The sequence below is a fragment of the Plectropomus leopardus genome, chromosome 21, assembly GCF_008729295.1.
Source record: "Plectropomus leopardus isolate mb chromosome 21, YSFRI_Pleo_2.0, whole genome shotgun sequence".
NCBI lineage: Eukaryota > Metazoa > Chordata > Actinopteri > Perciformes > Serranidae > Plectropomus > Plectropomus leopardus.
This window is the reverse complement of record NC_056483.1, coordinates 3,825,344-3,841,359: the sequence shown is the minus strand read 5'-3', so window position 1 is coordinate 3,841,359 and position 16,016 is coordinate 3,825,344. Positions and strand designations below refer to the sequence as shown.

General features: G+C 40.1%; 2 protein-coding genes across 3 annotated transcripts in view; one reads left to right on the top strand and one right to left on the bottom strand.

Moving 5' to 3' along the window:
* cnksr2a (connector enhancer of kinase suppressor of Ras 2a) overlaps positions 1-8,280 on the top strand; it is a 61,035-nt gene extending 52,755 nt beyond the window's left edge. The window contains exons 22-24 of one of the 2 annotated variants that reach the window (XM_042510816.1): positions 1,646-1,867; positions 2,529-2,716; positions 7,038-8,280. In XM_042510816.1, the coding sequence (XP_042366750.1) occupies positions 1,646-1,867; positions 2,529-2,716; positions 7,038-7,235 (608 nt within the window). In that variant the 3' untranslated portion in view covers positions 7,236-8,280. Of the gene's footprint in view, positions 1-1,642; positions 1,868-2,528; positions 2,717-7,037 lie in introns of both variants that reach the window. The other variant, XM_042510815.1, reaches the window with a different exon arrangement.
* A 3,187-nt stretch (positions 8,281-11,467) lies between these two features.
* Positions 11,468-15,982, bottom strand: LOC121960728 (kelch-like protein 34). Its single transcript, XM_042510570.1, has one exon. It carries the CDS (start codon positions 15,440-15,442, stop codon positions 13,661-13,663), a length of 1,782 nt encoding a protein of 593 aa, XP_042366504.1. The 5' UTR covers positions 15,443-15,982; the 3' UTR covers positions 11,468-13,660.
* Between the last annotated feature and the right edge of the window lie 34 nt (positions 15,983-16,016).

Genomic DNA, 16,016 nt, shown 5'->3' with positions numbered 1-16,016 from the left:
TCTGATTGGTCAGCGTTTCCAGGTCTTAAAAAATGGTGGACATTTTTATGGGTCCTTGAAAAAGTTTTGAACTTTACTATGAAAATCCTTGGGATCCCTGTAAAAATCACTAATAAGAGCTTCTAAACCAAAATATTCACCATCAAGAATATGATCCTAAATCAAAGAGAAATAAACAACATTTGCAAACAAGTTAACATGTTTCCCCCACATTAGCATGTAGCTACATGTAGCAGTGTAGGTTACGTAATGTAAACACTTGCAGTAACGTGCCTGGAGCTGATGACCATATAAAGAAATTAAAAACTTGAAAAAAACTTAAGTAACAGAGTATTCAGAGCAGTCGAAATTCTACGATTTTTGCTCTCAGATTTTACACACCCTCACCTCATTATCTGAAACGTCAGCCATGTTTAATATGAACATTAAACAAATTCAATATATATAGCAGAAAATAAAGAAATGCATAAACTGGTCCCCCTTAACATTTTTTGTTTCTAGAATCCTCGAAGATTTTATTAAAACTTCTGGGTGAAAAAATATTCTTTCTGCTGCAAGATAATAAATATTTTTATGTAACATCCCAAATTGCCATGTTGCTTAGGGGCCTCAGGGCAACACAGGAAGCCAAATGTACTAATAACATATGGATATTTGACACTGACAGATGTATTCTGCAGGCTTGTGGTACATTTGCAGTCTGTATGATTGATGGTCTTCCTCCAAACAGAGCATCACTCCATCGAGAATTTAACTGAAATAAGATATAGCTCAGTGTTTAATAATGTTATGTTAGTATTTTTTATATTTTTGCACCACATATGCACGCAGGTCATTTTTGTAATTTAGATTTTAATTTGAAATACAAGAGATGCATCATCTGAAGGGGATCCTCAGGCCCAAGAATACAGGAATATACAGACATTTTAACAAAAAATAAATGCACAAATAATTGCTATGATAGTAAATTAACCCTTTCGACGACATCTCTTTTCTTGTGGTGTTTTCAGACACCTTTTCCAAGTATTCAAACCTTTGAGCCCAGAGCAGATTGGTGTGATTTTATTTCAAAAACATCAGGAAATAGACAGTGAGCAAGGAAAGGAAGGTAAAAACTACAGAATTATCATGATTACACATTAAAATTATTTTACAAAATTATTTAACTATTTAAAGCTTTTTTGCAGACCATTTCCATTTTCTTTTAATAAGTAAATATACAATATATTTATTTACTCATTATTATTTACTCATTTTCTTTAATTTTTGGGTCATTTCTACTTTTTTTGCTCAGTGCCCTCTTTCCATGTTAAGGAAGGAAAGCAAGCCAATTTGCTCAGGTTTCAAAGGGTTAAACTATGGAAATGACACAAAACAATCAACAAAAATAAACACACTCTACATCTTAGTATCATCTGCACAGAAAAGTAAAGTAATGAGAAGACTGTCAGTACAAAAAGTAGCTGGAGGGGTTTAGGATTTATATTGATTATCTTAAATTAAGGCTCTACTTTTACTTATTGGTATATTTGTTAATTTGTGAATATATTTTACGACTGCATTTAATGTTCTGTTTAAAATGAGTGATGCGGTCAGTGGTGGATTATTATTATTATTATTCTTTCATATTTTTATGTTACAGAAGACGCCGTCTTTGCAGAGCCCGGTCCAGGCGGCGGGACCATGATGGCCGGAGCAGTTTACACTCTCCCCGCACAGAGGAATGTCCCGTTGCCCATGGCGATGCAGAGGCTGATTCCTATGGCAACCCAGGGAGGGAAACCCCGCAGCTTCACACTGCCACGAGACAGCAACCTACACACACTCCTCGCGGCCCCTGCGAAAGAAGAACAGCAAACACACAACGGTGAGTTTCGTCGGGGACATCTGTGTGCTGTGAAACACGTGGACGCATGAGAAGAGACAGAGTGTAGCTCCGTTTTGTGTGTGGGTGGACATCAAGTGAGAGCAGAGAAGGAAAAATGTGTCTCACATTGAGTGACAGCCACAAGAGACAAAAAAAAAAAAGATTTTTTTTTTTTTTAAGGTGAAGACGTCAGCACATGTGCCAGAAATAAAAAGCGCTCTCAGGCATTTCCATTTAAATCAGTATCGGGTAGAGTAACACACACTCCAGTAATAAGCTGATCTAATGAGGCTAATGAGACAATAGTGCACTGGTTGCCAAGGTGAATCCAGCAGCGCACGGAAAGAAAAGTGCCAAACCAGAATAGTAAACAATGAAATATAATAACCATTCTCATTTAGCCAGTCAAGCAGAGGAAATAGAAAGCGGAGAGGACATCCCTGAGGCTGGAGGGAGAGAGAGCATGACTTTATCATCATTAATAACACAAGTCATTAGGCTGTAAAGTAGAGGTGTTGAGGTGCTGTCCTCCAGTGGCTGCTCTGAGATATAACTCAATCTAATCAGATTTTTGACAGCTCTTTAGCCTTTAGCTTCAAACAATGTGAGCGGAGGAGTGTTTCAATCATCATTAAGTGTGTCTCTCTGTGACTGTGTGAAGGCGGCAGCGAGGGCGCATCCCTGGGCGATCTGTTTCGTGCGTGCGAGCAGGGCGGGGTGTGTCCACTGGGTCGCGGGTCAGACGTCAAAGGTCAATCAGAGTGCAGGCAGTCCTTCCTCCGACGGGCCGCCGACCCTCAGCTTAACGAGCGGCTGCACCGCCTCCGCATACTGACCTCCACGCTGAAGGTATGTCCACCCGCAAAGACACACGTGCAGGGAATATGTGGGCATAAATGTGCACCCAGAAACGCACAGAAACACATATAACATAGATGTCATGCACACATAAAAAAGCAAAGGTAAAAATTAAATTACATTAACAGTCCTTTTTAAGAATTTTCAATATAATTTTCTTATTTCCAATAAACGTTTTTTCTAAAAAGATTAGTTTATATAAAAGTTCTAATCCTTAAGATTTCCACCAGCTTCTTGTGGTATCAACAAGTGCGGTTTAAAACTGCAGCAAACAATTGTTGAGCAGCTAGTTCGTCACGAAAACCATAAAACTGGTGTGTCTGTTTACAGTGCAGCCAAACAAACAAATTTGGGTAAAAATAATTGCAACTGCAATCTGCTGGAGCTTCAGCAGCTCTTCATCTAACAACTCACTGTGGCTGCCCGTTTCTTCTGGCAACTAATCTGTTGTCAAAAAATGCCGAAAAAGCCTGTTAGCTTGTTTTGTGGACACTTTGTGTGTGCTTCACCCAGAAAAAAGCTGGCTGTGATTTGCCAGTTAAAAACTTGAAATGTAAAGTATTTCACAGCCGGATACATGGCCTTTTCTTAAAGCAGGGCTGTCTTTGCAATAGAAAACCAAATACTTTTGAAATTGGTGCTACATGACCAGAGAAAACAGACAAAAACGGCAGTGGCATTTGCTTTTGTTCAAATGGTGGAAAACCTTCAACTATCTGCACCGTACCAGACCAATAATCCGGCTGGTGGGAGAAGTAATGTGAGCTTGCCTGTTTTTTTACACAGAAAACAATATAGTGGCAAGCTGGAAACAGTTGATGTCAAATTACAGTTAGATGGTAAGCTAAAATATATTTCTAAAAACATTTTAGGCAGCGTAGTAGCAGAATCTTGTGTCATATTCGATCAGCACTGCTGAGTTTTGCACCCTTGGATCTTACTCCGAAAAATGAAAAGGTAGCACATCTCAAGTCTTCAAGTCGTCAAGGAAGACAAAATACTCACATTTTACTTATCGCTAATGATGTGAGCCTAATAAATAAGTGAAATGTGAGTTTTTATCCTTCTTGACTTGAAGACTTCAAATTTGCTATCTTTTCAATATTTTGGGATAGGCTCACTGGATTTTGGGTTAAAGAACTCCACCAAGAATTCCTTTGCTGAAGTGTAACCTCTTTTTCTAAATACAGTGATTTTACCTTTTGATCTCTTTTAAGTCTCCATTTTACAATACAGAAATAAATATAGTAGCTTTTTTTTAGTTTACAAATTCTTATATTACAGTCATCTGCTAAAATATATTTCTAAAGACATTTTAGCGAAGAGGGAGGCTCTCTTTTTTAATGCACCTCTGAGCATTTTGTGTCCGTGGTGGTGGGCAAACGAAAATGTGGAAGTACAATCTGTAGTTTGAGCAGCAGCCCCAGAGCCAGCGAAAAAAGCTGAGAGATGAACATGGAAATCTGGATGCGGGCAAGACCAAGGGAAGTTTACCGCAGTTCACTTAACGTACTGCAAACACTGTTATGACACAGAGCTGGTTCACAGTCAGCAAAGTTTGACTTGAATGCAGCTCTGATAGATCTGCAGCAGACTGTTAAAACTGTTATCAATGAGATGAAATTACAGATGTCATGGTTAACATGCTGCATCATCTCTTCAGTGTATGAAGGCAGCTTGACTCCAGCGCATGAACTTACAATGAAAACTACTCTATGGTGATTTATTTACTGAATGTTAAAATATTAGATGGCTAAACAGGAGTCAATGTCATGAAAATCTTAAGGATTTTAACTTTAAATACTACTCATATCCAACTCATATTTGATATCACACTCTTCTTTTGCAATTCTTACAGAAGAAAATTACGCAATTTTGCCTGCTCTTTGTTCATAGGCTGTTCTCTTACCCTTTCAGTTTTTTAATACTTTAGTTTGAGGTTGGCAGTTTCTGATTTATCTCCGAAACTGAAATCTCTTCATTTTTTCGATCCAAATCCCCTATTTGTTTTTTTACCTTATCCAGTGTGAACTGAAAGAATTACCTTTTATCACAGTGTATTTTTCTCTGGTCTATATTCACATATGATTGCAGCTAACCACATGAAATGAGAGCAGGGTGAAACGGATAAAACGTTACTCCTTTTATTTTGTAGAGGGACACTTTCATGTGCATTTTTAGCTGTAATACACCATGATTTTCTGACCCTTGAAGTGCACACGCACACATAAACACACACACTGTCTCTGTCTTGTTAGTTTCAGTGCCGTCATCTGTCCCAGTCTGTCTCCTCGGTTTGGTTTGAGAGCTTTGTCAAGCAGCCATCTGTGGCTTTATGCTGTATGAGCAGCGGTTGTGTTTCTGGGCTGCGTGCCTGTGAATGGCTCTTTTGCTGTGGCTGTTTTTCTTTTTTTGTCTCTATAGAGTTTGTATCTTTGTTGCTTCCTCCGTGTACGTGGGCGGGGATGGTTGGCGAGGGCGCCGGGGTCTTTGTCGCTGCAGTAGCTTTTTTGCGAGGGTCTGTGGCTTTGGCTGCACGTGTCTGCTGGTGCAGGTTGGCTGGATCAGCTTACGTGTTTGTTCCCTGTTTGACGTCTCTTAAAGGAATACACCAAGTCTTTTTGGGGGGAATTTGGATTTTCTGTTAAATAATTAGAGCTTACAGTAGGCACTAAAGTCATCCATGTGACCCTGGTAGACGTTAAACTGCAGTTTACGAGGCATCAGGTTGTGTTTGTGTGTTCAGGCAGCAGCTACTTATCTGCAGTGGTTGCTGTGGAAACAAGACATACACGCATGTTTTCTTTGTATCTGTTATGTATCAAATTGAACAAAAACAAGAAACTACAGGCGAGATGACGAGTGAAGATGTGCGCTATAATTCTCTATATCCAAAACAATTCAGAATGTCTCTGTTGACAAATATAATGATAGAGGAGGTTTTTATATGCTGTGTTTAATATTGTCATTATGGCTGGATAACTGAGCTCCAAATGTGACATCATCAATATTAAAAAATCATGAAGGACAGTTTAAAATCTGTCTTGACAAACTCTGATATTAATCTGAATAAATTGTATGGCTAAATGTTTGATTTGTTTTTAGTTCAATGACAGTGATCAACTTTTTAAAGTAAGAAAACGAACCAATTCTTTAAATCAAAATGTAACACTGAAGTATCAGTTACTCCTAATACAGCTAGGTATATTATTTATCCAGTTGCTCAGTACCTCCTGAACGCATGCATTTTCACTAAAACTTTATCTTAAAACTGAACGTAAAATGAAATTTATCAATGCTCTCTTCAAAGCGAGACATTGCATTGACAAAAATAGTAATTTTACCTCTCTGAACATGGGAGTTACTGGTCTACAGCTGCCTCGATCAGTTAGTTTGTTTATGTTATCATGTAACTTTGGAGAATTCAAACTAACCCTTTAAAACACAAGTTACACAACAACACAAACTAACTGATTGAGGCAGCAGCAGACCAGCAGCTCCAGTGTTCAGCGAGGTAAAATTCAAGCTTTTGTGAATGGAGTCTGGCTTTACACAGAGCATTGATAAATTTCACTTTTGGGCTGAGCAGGATACATGAAAATTGGATTAATCTGCATGAGTTGTTTGAGAGTTTGCAGATATATGTTTTTACTTCTGCTGTTAAATGTGGACGCCAGTAACTTCAATTCATCAATTAATTTTCTCCATTTTCGTAAGGAAACCAGGTTTCTTCACAAATTCAACATTACACAGGCTTAGTAACTGATATACAAATGCTCATTTGCGGGGATAATTTATAAAAAATTAAAATGTGGATGAGAGAAAAAGCAGGTGAACTTCAGAAAAAGAAATGGCCACATAGAAAAACATAAGAGATGATAACATACAAGGTAGAAATAATACCAATAACAGGTGTGTGGAAGACCATGCAAAAAATACAAAAATGGAGACAGTAAAACAAGAAAAATCAAAATATTTATTGACAATAAAGTTTTAAAAAACTCAAAACTATAAAATACTAATATATATATAATATATTATGAAGTGATGCAATAATGGAAAAAGAAAACAGTTTATTACAACTTTATTAAAGCATTTGAGTAGTTGGAGGAGTCAATCTCTCCAGAACAAATGGATGGTTTTAGTGTAATAAAAGTGAAATCTCCCCAAAACTTAGTGTATCCCGTTAAGTGTGTGTCCTGCTTCTCGTTTGTCTGCGTTCTAAAGCTTAGTGATTTAAAATCATAAAATTAAAAAGAGTGAACCCCCCTCCCACCCCGACCCCTCCTGTGTTTCTGCATCCCCCCCATAGGACAGGGAGGGGGAGCTAGCGCTGATTGACAGGCTGTTGGCCAATCCCCAGCTGTCGTCGGCAGAGTTCCAGGAGTGGAAAAGAGCCTATCAGGACCTGTTCTCTCAGGAGCCCGACCCGACCGCTGAATCAGACCCCGGCCCGCCCCTCACCCCCTCGCTCTCTCACACACACTCCTACATTGAGACCCACGTCTGACGAGTAAAACACGCTCACACACATGTTTCTGATTCTGGGGAGAGTCAAACAGATGTTTTGACGCATCAGGGTCGCGATCAGTGACGTAGGGACAGCTCCACATCCCGACACGCTTTCAGCAGCCGCGGTGTACAAGTGCAACATGACAGCTTTCTGAGGAGACGCCTGAGTGGCCCTCATGTCACATCAGTCTACGAGCTGATTGGTTATGCCACTCCAGCTGGCTCGGGGGCGGGCGATAAACGGATTCTTAAGTATTACATGTTAGCTTCTGTGCTCTATAAATACTTTGGACCACTCTCATCAGTTTTTTTTCCTGCTGACATGGACCTCAGAGTAGTTCCTTCAGTACTTCATCCAGCTTGTTGTGCCATGTTTATACCGACCGCACAGTGTCTCATAGCCACAGAGTGACAAACGTTGTATTCTGTCAAGCCTTATACTTGATATCTACGATGATATTTTCTGTACAGTGAGTGTTACAGCAGAGATCAATCAGCACAAGTCTTTTTGAAACCAGTTTCTAGTTTTAGAGACTTTTGTTTGTGCTGGTTTGGTAGAATCACGTACTGTGCTGGGCTGGACCTGGAGCATGCACAACTGGGATAGGAACCATTAAAGGAAAAATCCACCCTGAAAACACTTTTAACACCGTTTTTTAACACTGCTAGTGACAGTGTTTTTACAATGAGGAGCCTATTTTTTTTTGTTTTCTTGCACCAAATCTGATGTGATGCCAGTTCTCTTGTCATGCTGTCACTTCATTTTCACTGTCAGTGTCGTTTTACCTCCAGCGAGTCTTGTCTTACAATATTATCGTTTGATACAGTTAATTCAGTGTGACATTTGACATCAGCTACCTCTCATTAATTCATTTCTAGGACAGAATATTTCCTTTGAAGCACATCTTATGTTAGATATAATGCATGCCACTTCATTAGTATTATTTTTTTTATTCACATCCATAAAACAGGTCAATTTTAAACAAGACCTCTTAATACCTGCCTAAATATACTGTTATATCTTTGACATACTTTAACCATTCTTCAAACTGCCTTAAAACCATACTATTATGCTCATATAGTACAAAAAATGGCTATAATGGCTGCAAAGAGATCCATTTTAAAAGTAATATTAGTGTAAGAGAAGAAAAAAATCTACAGTCCTTTTTCTGTGTAAAAATGCAATCCTGAAATTTTGTACTTAACAGTCTCAAAGGACATAAAATACCTTATTTGACTCATCTTACTAAGAATGCAGAAGCATCATATTTACTCGGGCCGGGAAAATATGCTTACCTCCAAATTCAATACTGTCACGATACATGGGTGCCAATTCCATGTGTATTATTTTAAGCATTGCGATTAAATGTTTCCATTTTATTGCAGTATTTGTTTACTATTTTAAGACTAGATCATTGGAAAAAGTTAAATTATACACTTCTAGAGACTGTATATCATGAGGCATTTTTCCAAAAATAGTGCACATCACGTTTGTCAATTCTTTTAGACTTTTATTTCAGCAGCACAAGGCCAACTGGACAAAGTGCATTTTGCAGTTTGCTCCATTTTTAAAAAAAATTGTGGTAAGCAACCAACAAAACACCTGTCCAGAGCTTAACTGCTATTTCACTGCGAAGTAAACTGACAGATCTGTTCCTCATAATCTGCATTTTTTTAGGATGAGTCAGAGACAGTTTGACAATCCGCAGTCAATCGTCGAGCCTAATTACGGTTCGTAAATTGTGAACAAGTAATTGAGGCTATAATTTGTTTATCTCTTGCAGCTTTGGCTTGTAGGGTGATGATGGAAGTGATTGAAAGTTATCTTAACATTTATGCTACCACTGTACACTACCACCACAGAAAGCCCGCCTCTTTATTCATCTGATTGGATAAAGGGAAAAAACGCCACTGATGGTAGGCACTCTCGCTCTCTGAAGTTTTTCACCTCGAGGCATTCAGGGCGCTCCGGCAAAAACGAGCGCTGCATACAACAGAAAAATGTGAGGTGCTTGGCAACACAAAAATGGCGAGAAAAAAAGTTTCACTCTCATTGAAAACGGTTACAAAAAGCCGACCCACGCTGCTAAAACAGACTCTGGGCCTTAGACTGCATAGAAAATGAGTCATTTACTAATAATACAATCAACCCAACCCTTCTTTCAACTAAGTGTCTGTTAAAATTGTCCAAATTTTGCAACTCTGTGAATCAGTCTCTTTTTAGAAAGCTTAATCTGGTGTTTGCTTGATGAGAAAATTTCACTAAATAATTTCATTTTAAAGGGCAGCTCTACAGTGCAGACATGTTATTGTATACACAAGAAATACATTCAAAGCAAAAAAGCACAAGATTCTTGCTGTTTGCTTCTGGACCTGATTTATTTTTGGATTTTCGAAGGCTTTGACTGGAAACCCCACTTTAACAGCTGAAGTCGAGTCACCATGAATACAGTTATCTAAATCAAAATCTTTAATTTAAGTAATGAGCAGGGAAAGTATATGAGTAGACCATTTACAATGTTGTAAAAGTTTCTCTGGGTGGATTTTTTCCGTAGAGACCATTTGGCTCTCTGTATCCTGCATGCCACTTAGAGAATAGGGGGAAATATTTGCGTAGGAATTGAAATATGGATCTAATAAAAATATATTAGTTTGTTATTTGTACGCTGCTGCCAAATGATTTAATACTCAGAGACACTGCACAAAACTATAAAAGCAATCGTGCACACAAAGACATGCACACACCCCAATGAACACACACATCACACGACACAGTTTGAATGCTCTTTCTATGCTGCTGCCAGTGGTTGGTTGTAGTAGCATGTCTTTGTTGTAGATAAACACAATATTCCTTTTCTGTTTTTGTGTTTGAAATCTCTAGATACAGTAGATCTCTCTTTATAGAGTGCAAACTAAGTGTCTTGGATAATGTTCTCTAATTCTATCAGGTTTTTTTGGACAGTTGAGTAAAGATTGTTTAATGTTCAATCTATAAATTATGGTAAAATAACAGTATTTATTTATCATTCTGTGTTCTGTCGGAAGGAGAGGAGTGGATCAATAAAGTGTGGTCATTTGGACGGCGGCGTATTTGTGGTTTGTTTTTGCTTCAGTGGACAGTGAGACAGAGAGGAGGCTGACAGGATGTGATGAGCTCCGGTAAAAGCTGTTGTACCGTAGCTGTCAACAAGGGAGGAAGAGAGAGGGCCCCAACCCAATCTCCAGAATAGAAGTTGGCATTGCACATTTCTGCAAAAACATAGATATGTTTCATTTGTACGTTAAATTTGTGTGGTTAGGTTTAAGCACAAAAAAACTTGGTTAGGGTTAGGAAATTATCATGTTTTGGCTTAAAATATCAGGTTTTTTTTGGAAATGTCATGATGTGTCATAAAAAAATTGATGGTTATGTCACAGCAGACAGGGCTGAAACGTATAGTTAAAAAATACTCAGTTTTATCGCAGAAGACACAGCTGGGTATGTCCCAACGTGTCGTAAAATAATACCCAGTTTTATCGCAGCAAACAGGCTGGAAATGTCCCAATGTGTCATTAAAAAATACCCGGTTTTGTTGCATCAAGCTTGATTGGAAATGTTCTGACAAATCACTAGAAAATACCTGGTTTGGTGACAAAAAACACAGCTAGAATTGTCCCACTGTCTTTAAAAACTGTCCAGTTTTGTCACAAGAAATACTGCTGGAAATATCCTGACATAATGGTGAAAAATAACCAGTTTTATTGCAGTTAACATGTCTGGAAATGTCCAGACATGTCATTAAAAATACCTGGTTTTATCAGAGAAAGACAGATTTGGAAAAATCCCAAAGTCTTGTAAAAAAAAAAAATGACCCTCTTTTGTTTCAACAAATATGACTGGAAATGTATTTTCATACAATTACAAAATACCTAGTTTTATTGCAACAAAAACGACTAGATATGTCCCAGCATGTCGTTAATGAAAAAATGCCCGTTTTTGAGGCAACAGACTCATCTGAAACTGCCCGGTTACATGGTTAAAAAGTTTTTTCACTACAAATACACCTGAAAATATCCCAACCTGTCATGAAGAAATATGCATTTCTGTCACAAAAAACAGGTTTGGAAAAGTCCTAAGAGCTGGTTGTAAAAAAAAAAAAAATAATGAAGCTAATATAAGATGCTCAGATGACTGATTATTTAAATGAGGATAAAGTGAACAAACACCACAGACTTCATCTCTTCTGTAATTCAGTTTTATTGGTTCTTAATGGTAATAGAACAGATATATTTATGGATGGATTATTTTCAGATTTTTCTGTAGAGGCTCGTGATTTTTTAAATCAGTATTTATTTTACATAGTCATTATTTCATGATAATTACCAATAGGAATGTTTAACTGCACAATGCTGCGACAAAATCTGCATTAAATCTGAATGTTTTGACAGTAATGAGCAACTGAAAAATCCACTCGCCATGATTTATATCGAAAATATTTCGCCTTTATGTTTAAGTTTAGAACTTTTCCATACGTATTTTCATTTATAATAATCGCTACGGTATAATTGGGCAACCAATCAATTTTGCATCCAGTATTTCCTTGAAACATAATAAAACATGTTAAATAAATAATTTTGCAGACAGTACACATTCAGGATTAAATGGAGGTAAGCACGACAGTCCATGAATAATTAACTCCAGCAGGTTACGTAGCTATTACCCACAAATCATGCATATGATTCCCGCTAATACTTTTTCTGCTCTGCAGCTTTAACCTACTTTGTCCTTTTGGTTGTCAGTGCAGATGGAAAACAAGACCTAAAAAAGGTCAGTCGATATCCTTGCTTCGCTTTTCTTATAGAAAACTTAAATTATTCACCACCAGTACCTAAATAAACAGGAATGTCACATGCATCTAACTTTTATCTTCCATAAAATATTCAGCTTAGCCTTGCTGTTATATTTCAAAGTTGTCCTCCTCCACCTTCTTCACCTTATCTCCTGTTTTGACTTCTTCTCTTTTCCCTCTCATGTGTGATAGCCTCCTCCGCAGCCCGGCTCAACCTCTTCCTGAAAACTCATTTGTTCAGGAATTACCTTCGTCCCACTAAATCTCTTTACCTCCCGCTATTGTTCTCAAAATCCCCTTTATCTCCCTCCTTAGCTCTTGTTTTATGTTTCGCCTTAGAACATTGACACATTCGGTCACAGGAATATCGCTGACAAAAAAAACATGTTTTTCACTTCTCAGTGGTGCATGTTTGTAATTAGCTCTCCATAACTGTATCTGTTCTAAGTGATAGAAAGACAAAGCTAAAGAGTTAAATTGCATATTTTTCTGTCAGATCAGTGAGTGATCAGACAGGGACATGCAATTAAAAAAACTCAAACAAAACAGACAACAACATTTACCCTTTAGCTTGTTATTTGTGGTTTTGATATGTGTTTTTTAAATTATTCTTCCCAAGAGGTGAATAAGTAGATCCCTACCTCTCTGTCCATTAGCAAAAACCAGAATATAGTCAACTAAGCTCAGCATAAAGACTGCCAACAGGGAATTTGCTATTGACTTTATCTAAAGGGAAAAAGTGCTTACGAACTTCACAAATTAACATCCGATTTATTTAATTAATACAAAATCTGATATGTAAAACTGATGTCTGTGGTGTTATGGGAGGTCTTGTGTTTAAAGCGCTGTCTGTCTTCTGTTTGTAGTCTCTTATTAAGCGCATAAATAAAGTTGTTAGATGAGAAAATTGGGCCTCATTCACAAATAATAATCTAAAATTGTTATTGCATTCTTATGAAAATGAAGCCCATTGTTCTTGTTAGTTGAAAGCACATGCCAGTTTATGTTAATAAGCAAAGGTAAATAACCTGCTAGTACATATAAAAAGATATGACACTGCTGAAACTGAAGAAGAAAAGTCAATAATGCCCAAATGAAAGTCTAGAAGATGGAGTACCGGACTAGTAATAGCGTCAGCCCAAAATGCATCACAAAAGTCCTCTTGTGTTCATAGACCTAAGAACAAATACCAAATAAGAAAATATTGGTGATTGTGAGAATCTTAAGAGTGGTTTCAATTTTCTCATCTAATTAAGTGAGAAAGAATAATACTTTTTCCCAAAATGTCAAACAGTCAAGTAGTAATAGAGTAGGCCCTGGATTCAAAAACTCTTACTTGAAATATTTGCCTAAATATTCTGGAATAATGCACATCTGTTCTCCTCTACTGAGATGGGACTAGAAACAGTGATTTCATGACTAAAACAGTTGTTTTAGATCTCTAAACGTCACTGCTGTTCATATGACAAACGCATAAAAATTGAGCTTCGAATTTATGATATTGCCACGTCACCATTTGAACCTTTGTTCTGTTCTCAGCATTTTGAGACTTTTTTTGATCGATGAATGAAATTATTTCACTTTCATGTGCTCATTAGTCTGGCAGAGGCAGCAGCGTGCACTCAGTCCCAGTGAGAGGTCTGGGCAGCTGGCAGATCTCTCTCCATTGATCTTTCTTTGTGTCGTACTCCAACACGCTCTTCACTATCACCTCCCGTCCATCGCTCCACCTCCTCCCTCCAAACACCAGCAGATTCCCCGATGGCGTCGACACCATCCCGTAGTTGAAGGAGCCTGTGAGGAGCGGTCGGAGGCGGGTCCAGTGGTCTGACTGCGGATCGTATCGTTCGATGTCGCAGAAAGGCTCGTACATTCCCAACAGGGCGTAGATGTGTCCGTGTGCGGTCGCCAGCCGGTGGCTGAACCTGGCGATGGACATGGGCGCTCGCTTCTCCCAGACTCGGCTTTTGAGGTCCCAGAACAGGAACTCTCTGCTGCCCTCTCTGTGGTCATCACCATGGTTACTGCCACTCTGGTTGCCACCTGACACGTAGATGTTGTTATTAAGAATGGCAGAAGCGTGGCCGTAAAGGGGGCGTGGCATGTTTGCTCCTCGCCTCCATGCTCCTGTGGTCATGTTGTAGAATTCAACAGAAGCTACAGGCGTGTGCGTGTTGGTGTCTGGTTGCGTGTGTCGTCCCCCGATGGCATAAATAGCGTCCTCCACTATGCAGCAGGTGAACCGCGCCCGCCTCTCCAGCATGGACTCCACCGCCTCCCAGTGGTCAAAGCGAGGGTCGTAGCGCCACACCTGATTGGATGTTGCCACAGTGATGGACTTCTTCCCATCCTCGTCTCCTTCTTTCACTTCATCTCCTCCAATCACGAAGAGGAAACCTCCCACCGAGCACACGCAGTGGTTTCTCAGCCGCAGCGGGATGCTGGAAGTTAGAGTTGAAAACTTCCTGCCTCTGGGATCAAACGCCACCATCTGTGGTTCCGGCGAATCAGCACTTGATCCTCCACCAACAAGCAGCACCCGATTTGGCGACGCTCTGAGTGTCGTCTGTTTGCTCTGTCTGATTGGCTGAGCTGGACCCAGGCGGTGGTACTCCAGCGCTCGAGTCAGCTGGCTTCTGATGAGAGGTGTGGCCATGGCTCTATGGGCGTGGCTTAGATTGTTGAGCTCAGAGGTAGCAACCAATCCGAAGCGCAAACGACTCAGCAGGAGATTTGACTTCAGCAGGGGGAGGGGCCCGTTCGCATCCAGCCAATCCAGAGCCAGCTTTATGAGCTCCACCTCTTTGACGCCCGGTATCTCGTCAGCGTCCAGCACCGCCGTCAGTGATTGGATATTCAGCTTTATGAGGTCGTCCCTGCTTTCCTGCAGCAATGTCCCCATCTCCATAGAGACGGTTTGATTGGCAGCCTCAAGTGCATCAGAGAGGACATGGTGCTCGGCCAGGTTAGCATAGCAACAGCAGTTCTCCGCACTTAAACCGTCAATCATGAAGCGCTCGCATATCGAAACAGCCGTCTCCACCTGCAAGTACCTGGCAGCCTCAAGGACGACAGGAAGTGTTAACGGCGACACACTGAGCCAGCCGGAGTACAGGAAGTCTAGGATGGCGTCTAAACCCTCAGGTGTTAGCGCCGGGAGGCTGATGCGGCCCGCTAATCTCTCGGCGGTAGTCTCTCCAAACAGAGCCCAAAAATACTCGCTTGAGCTGGCCAAAAGGGCGCGATGACAAGGGAAGGATACACCGCCGGCCTCGAGGACGACATCACACATGTTGCTCTGGGAGCGCAGCCGCTGGAAGCCGGAGAGGAGCCCGGTTCTGTGGGAGGAACTGTAGAGAAGGGAGTAGCTATCCATCCAAAAGATGAGGAGATATTGGAGAGAAAGTCAAAAAAGAGGATTAGTTGAAGAGAAAAGGCTTCGTCAGGGAGGTAGGAAGAAGCTGAAGCAGGAAGAAAAAGCAGCGATGATTATCAAAAAAGCACTAAAGAACGTTTGACAGAAAGAGAATCTGACGTTAGCGGGAGAACAGGATAATAGGTTGGTGAGAGCAAAGAGAAGGAAATGATGGGAGCAGACAGCAAAGTTGAGAGCAGAAGAGTCAAGTGCATGTCCTCAGCCGAGGTCTCTCCATCTGTGTTTTTGTCCCGCTCCGTCTTCATGTGACACCATGATAGGAAGGCTATCAACTGGCACCGACACGCACGCCGCCCCCCTTTTGGCGCTCAAACTTCCCAAAGCCTCCTGTCTCTTTCTGTGATGTCCCAGCACTGTTGGCTTTGTGTCCGTCCACTGCCCTTTTCTCTGCGTCCGGGAGGGAGTATCACCCGAATACATGCATCCAACATACACAGCAACCGGGCAGGCGAGCAGATGCATGGATAAACACACACACACACACACACACACACACACAGAGGGAGCCTGGCAG

Bases quoted from the DNA above. Each gene is read 5' to 3' on its own strand.
- LOC121960728 (XM_042510570.1), bottom strand. From the start codon at position 15,442: ATGGATAGCTACTCCCTTCTCTACAGTTCCTCCCACAGAACCGGGCTC.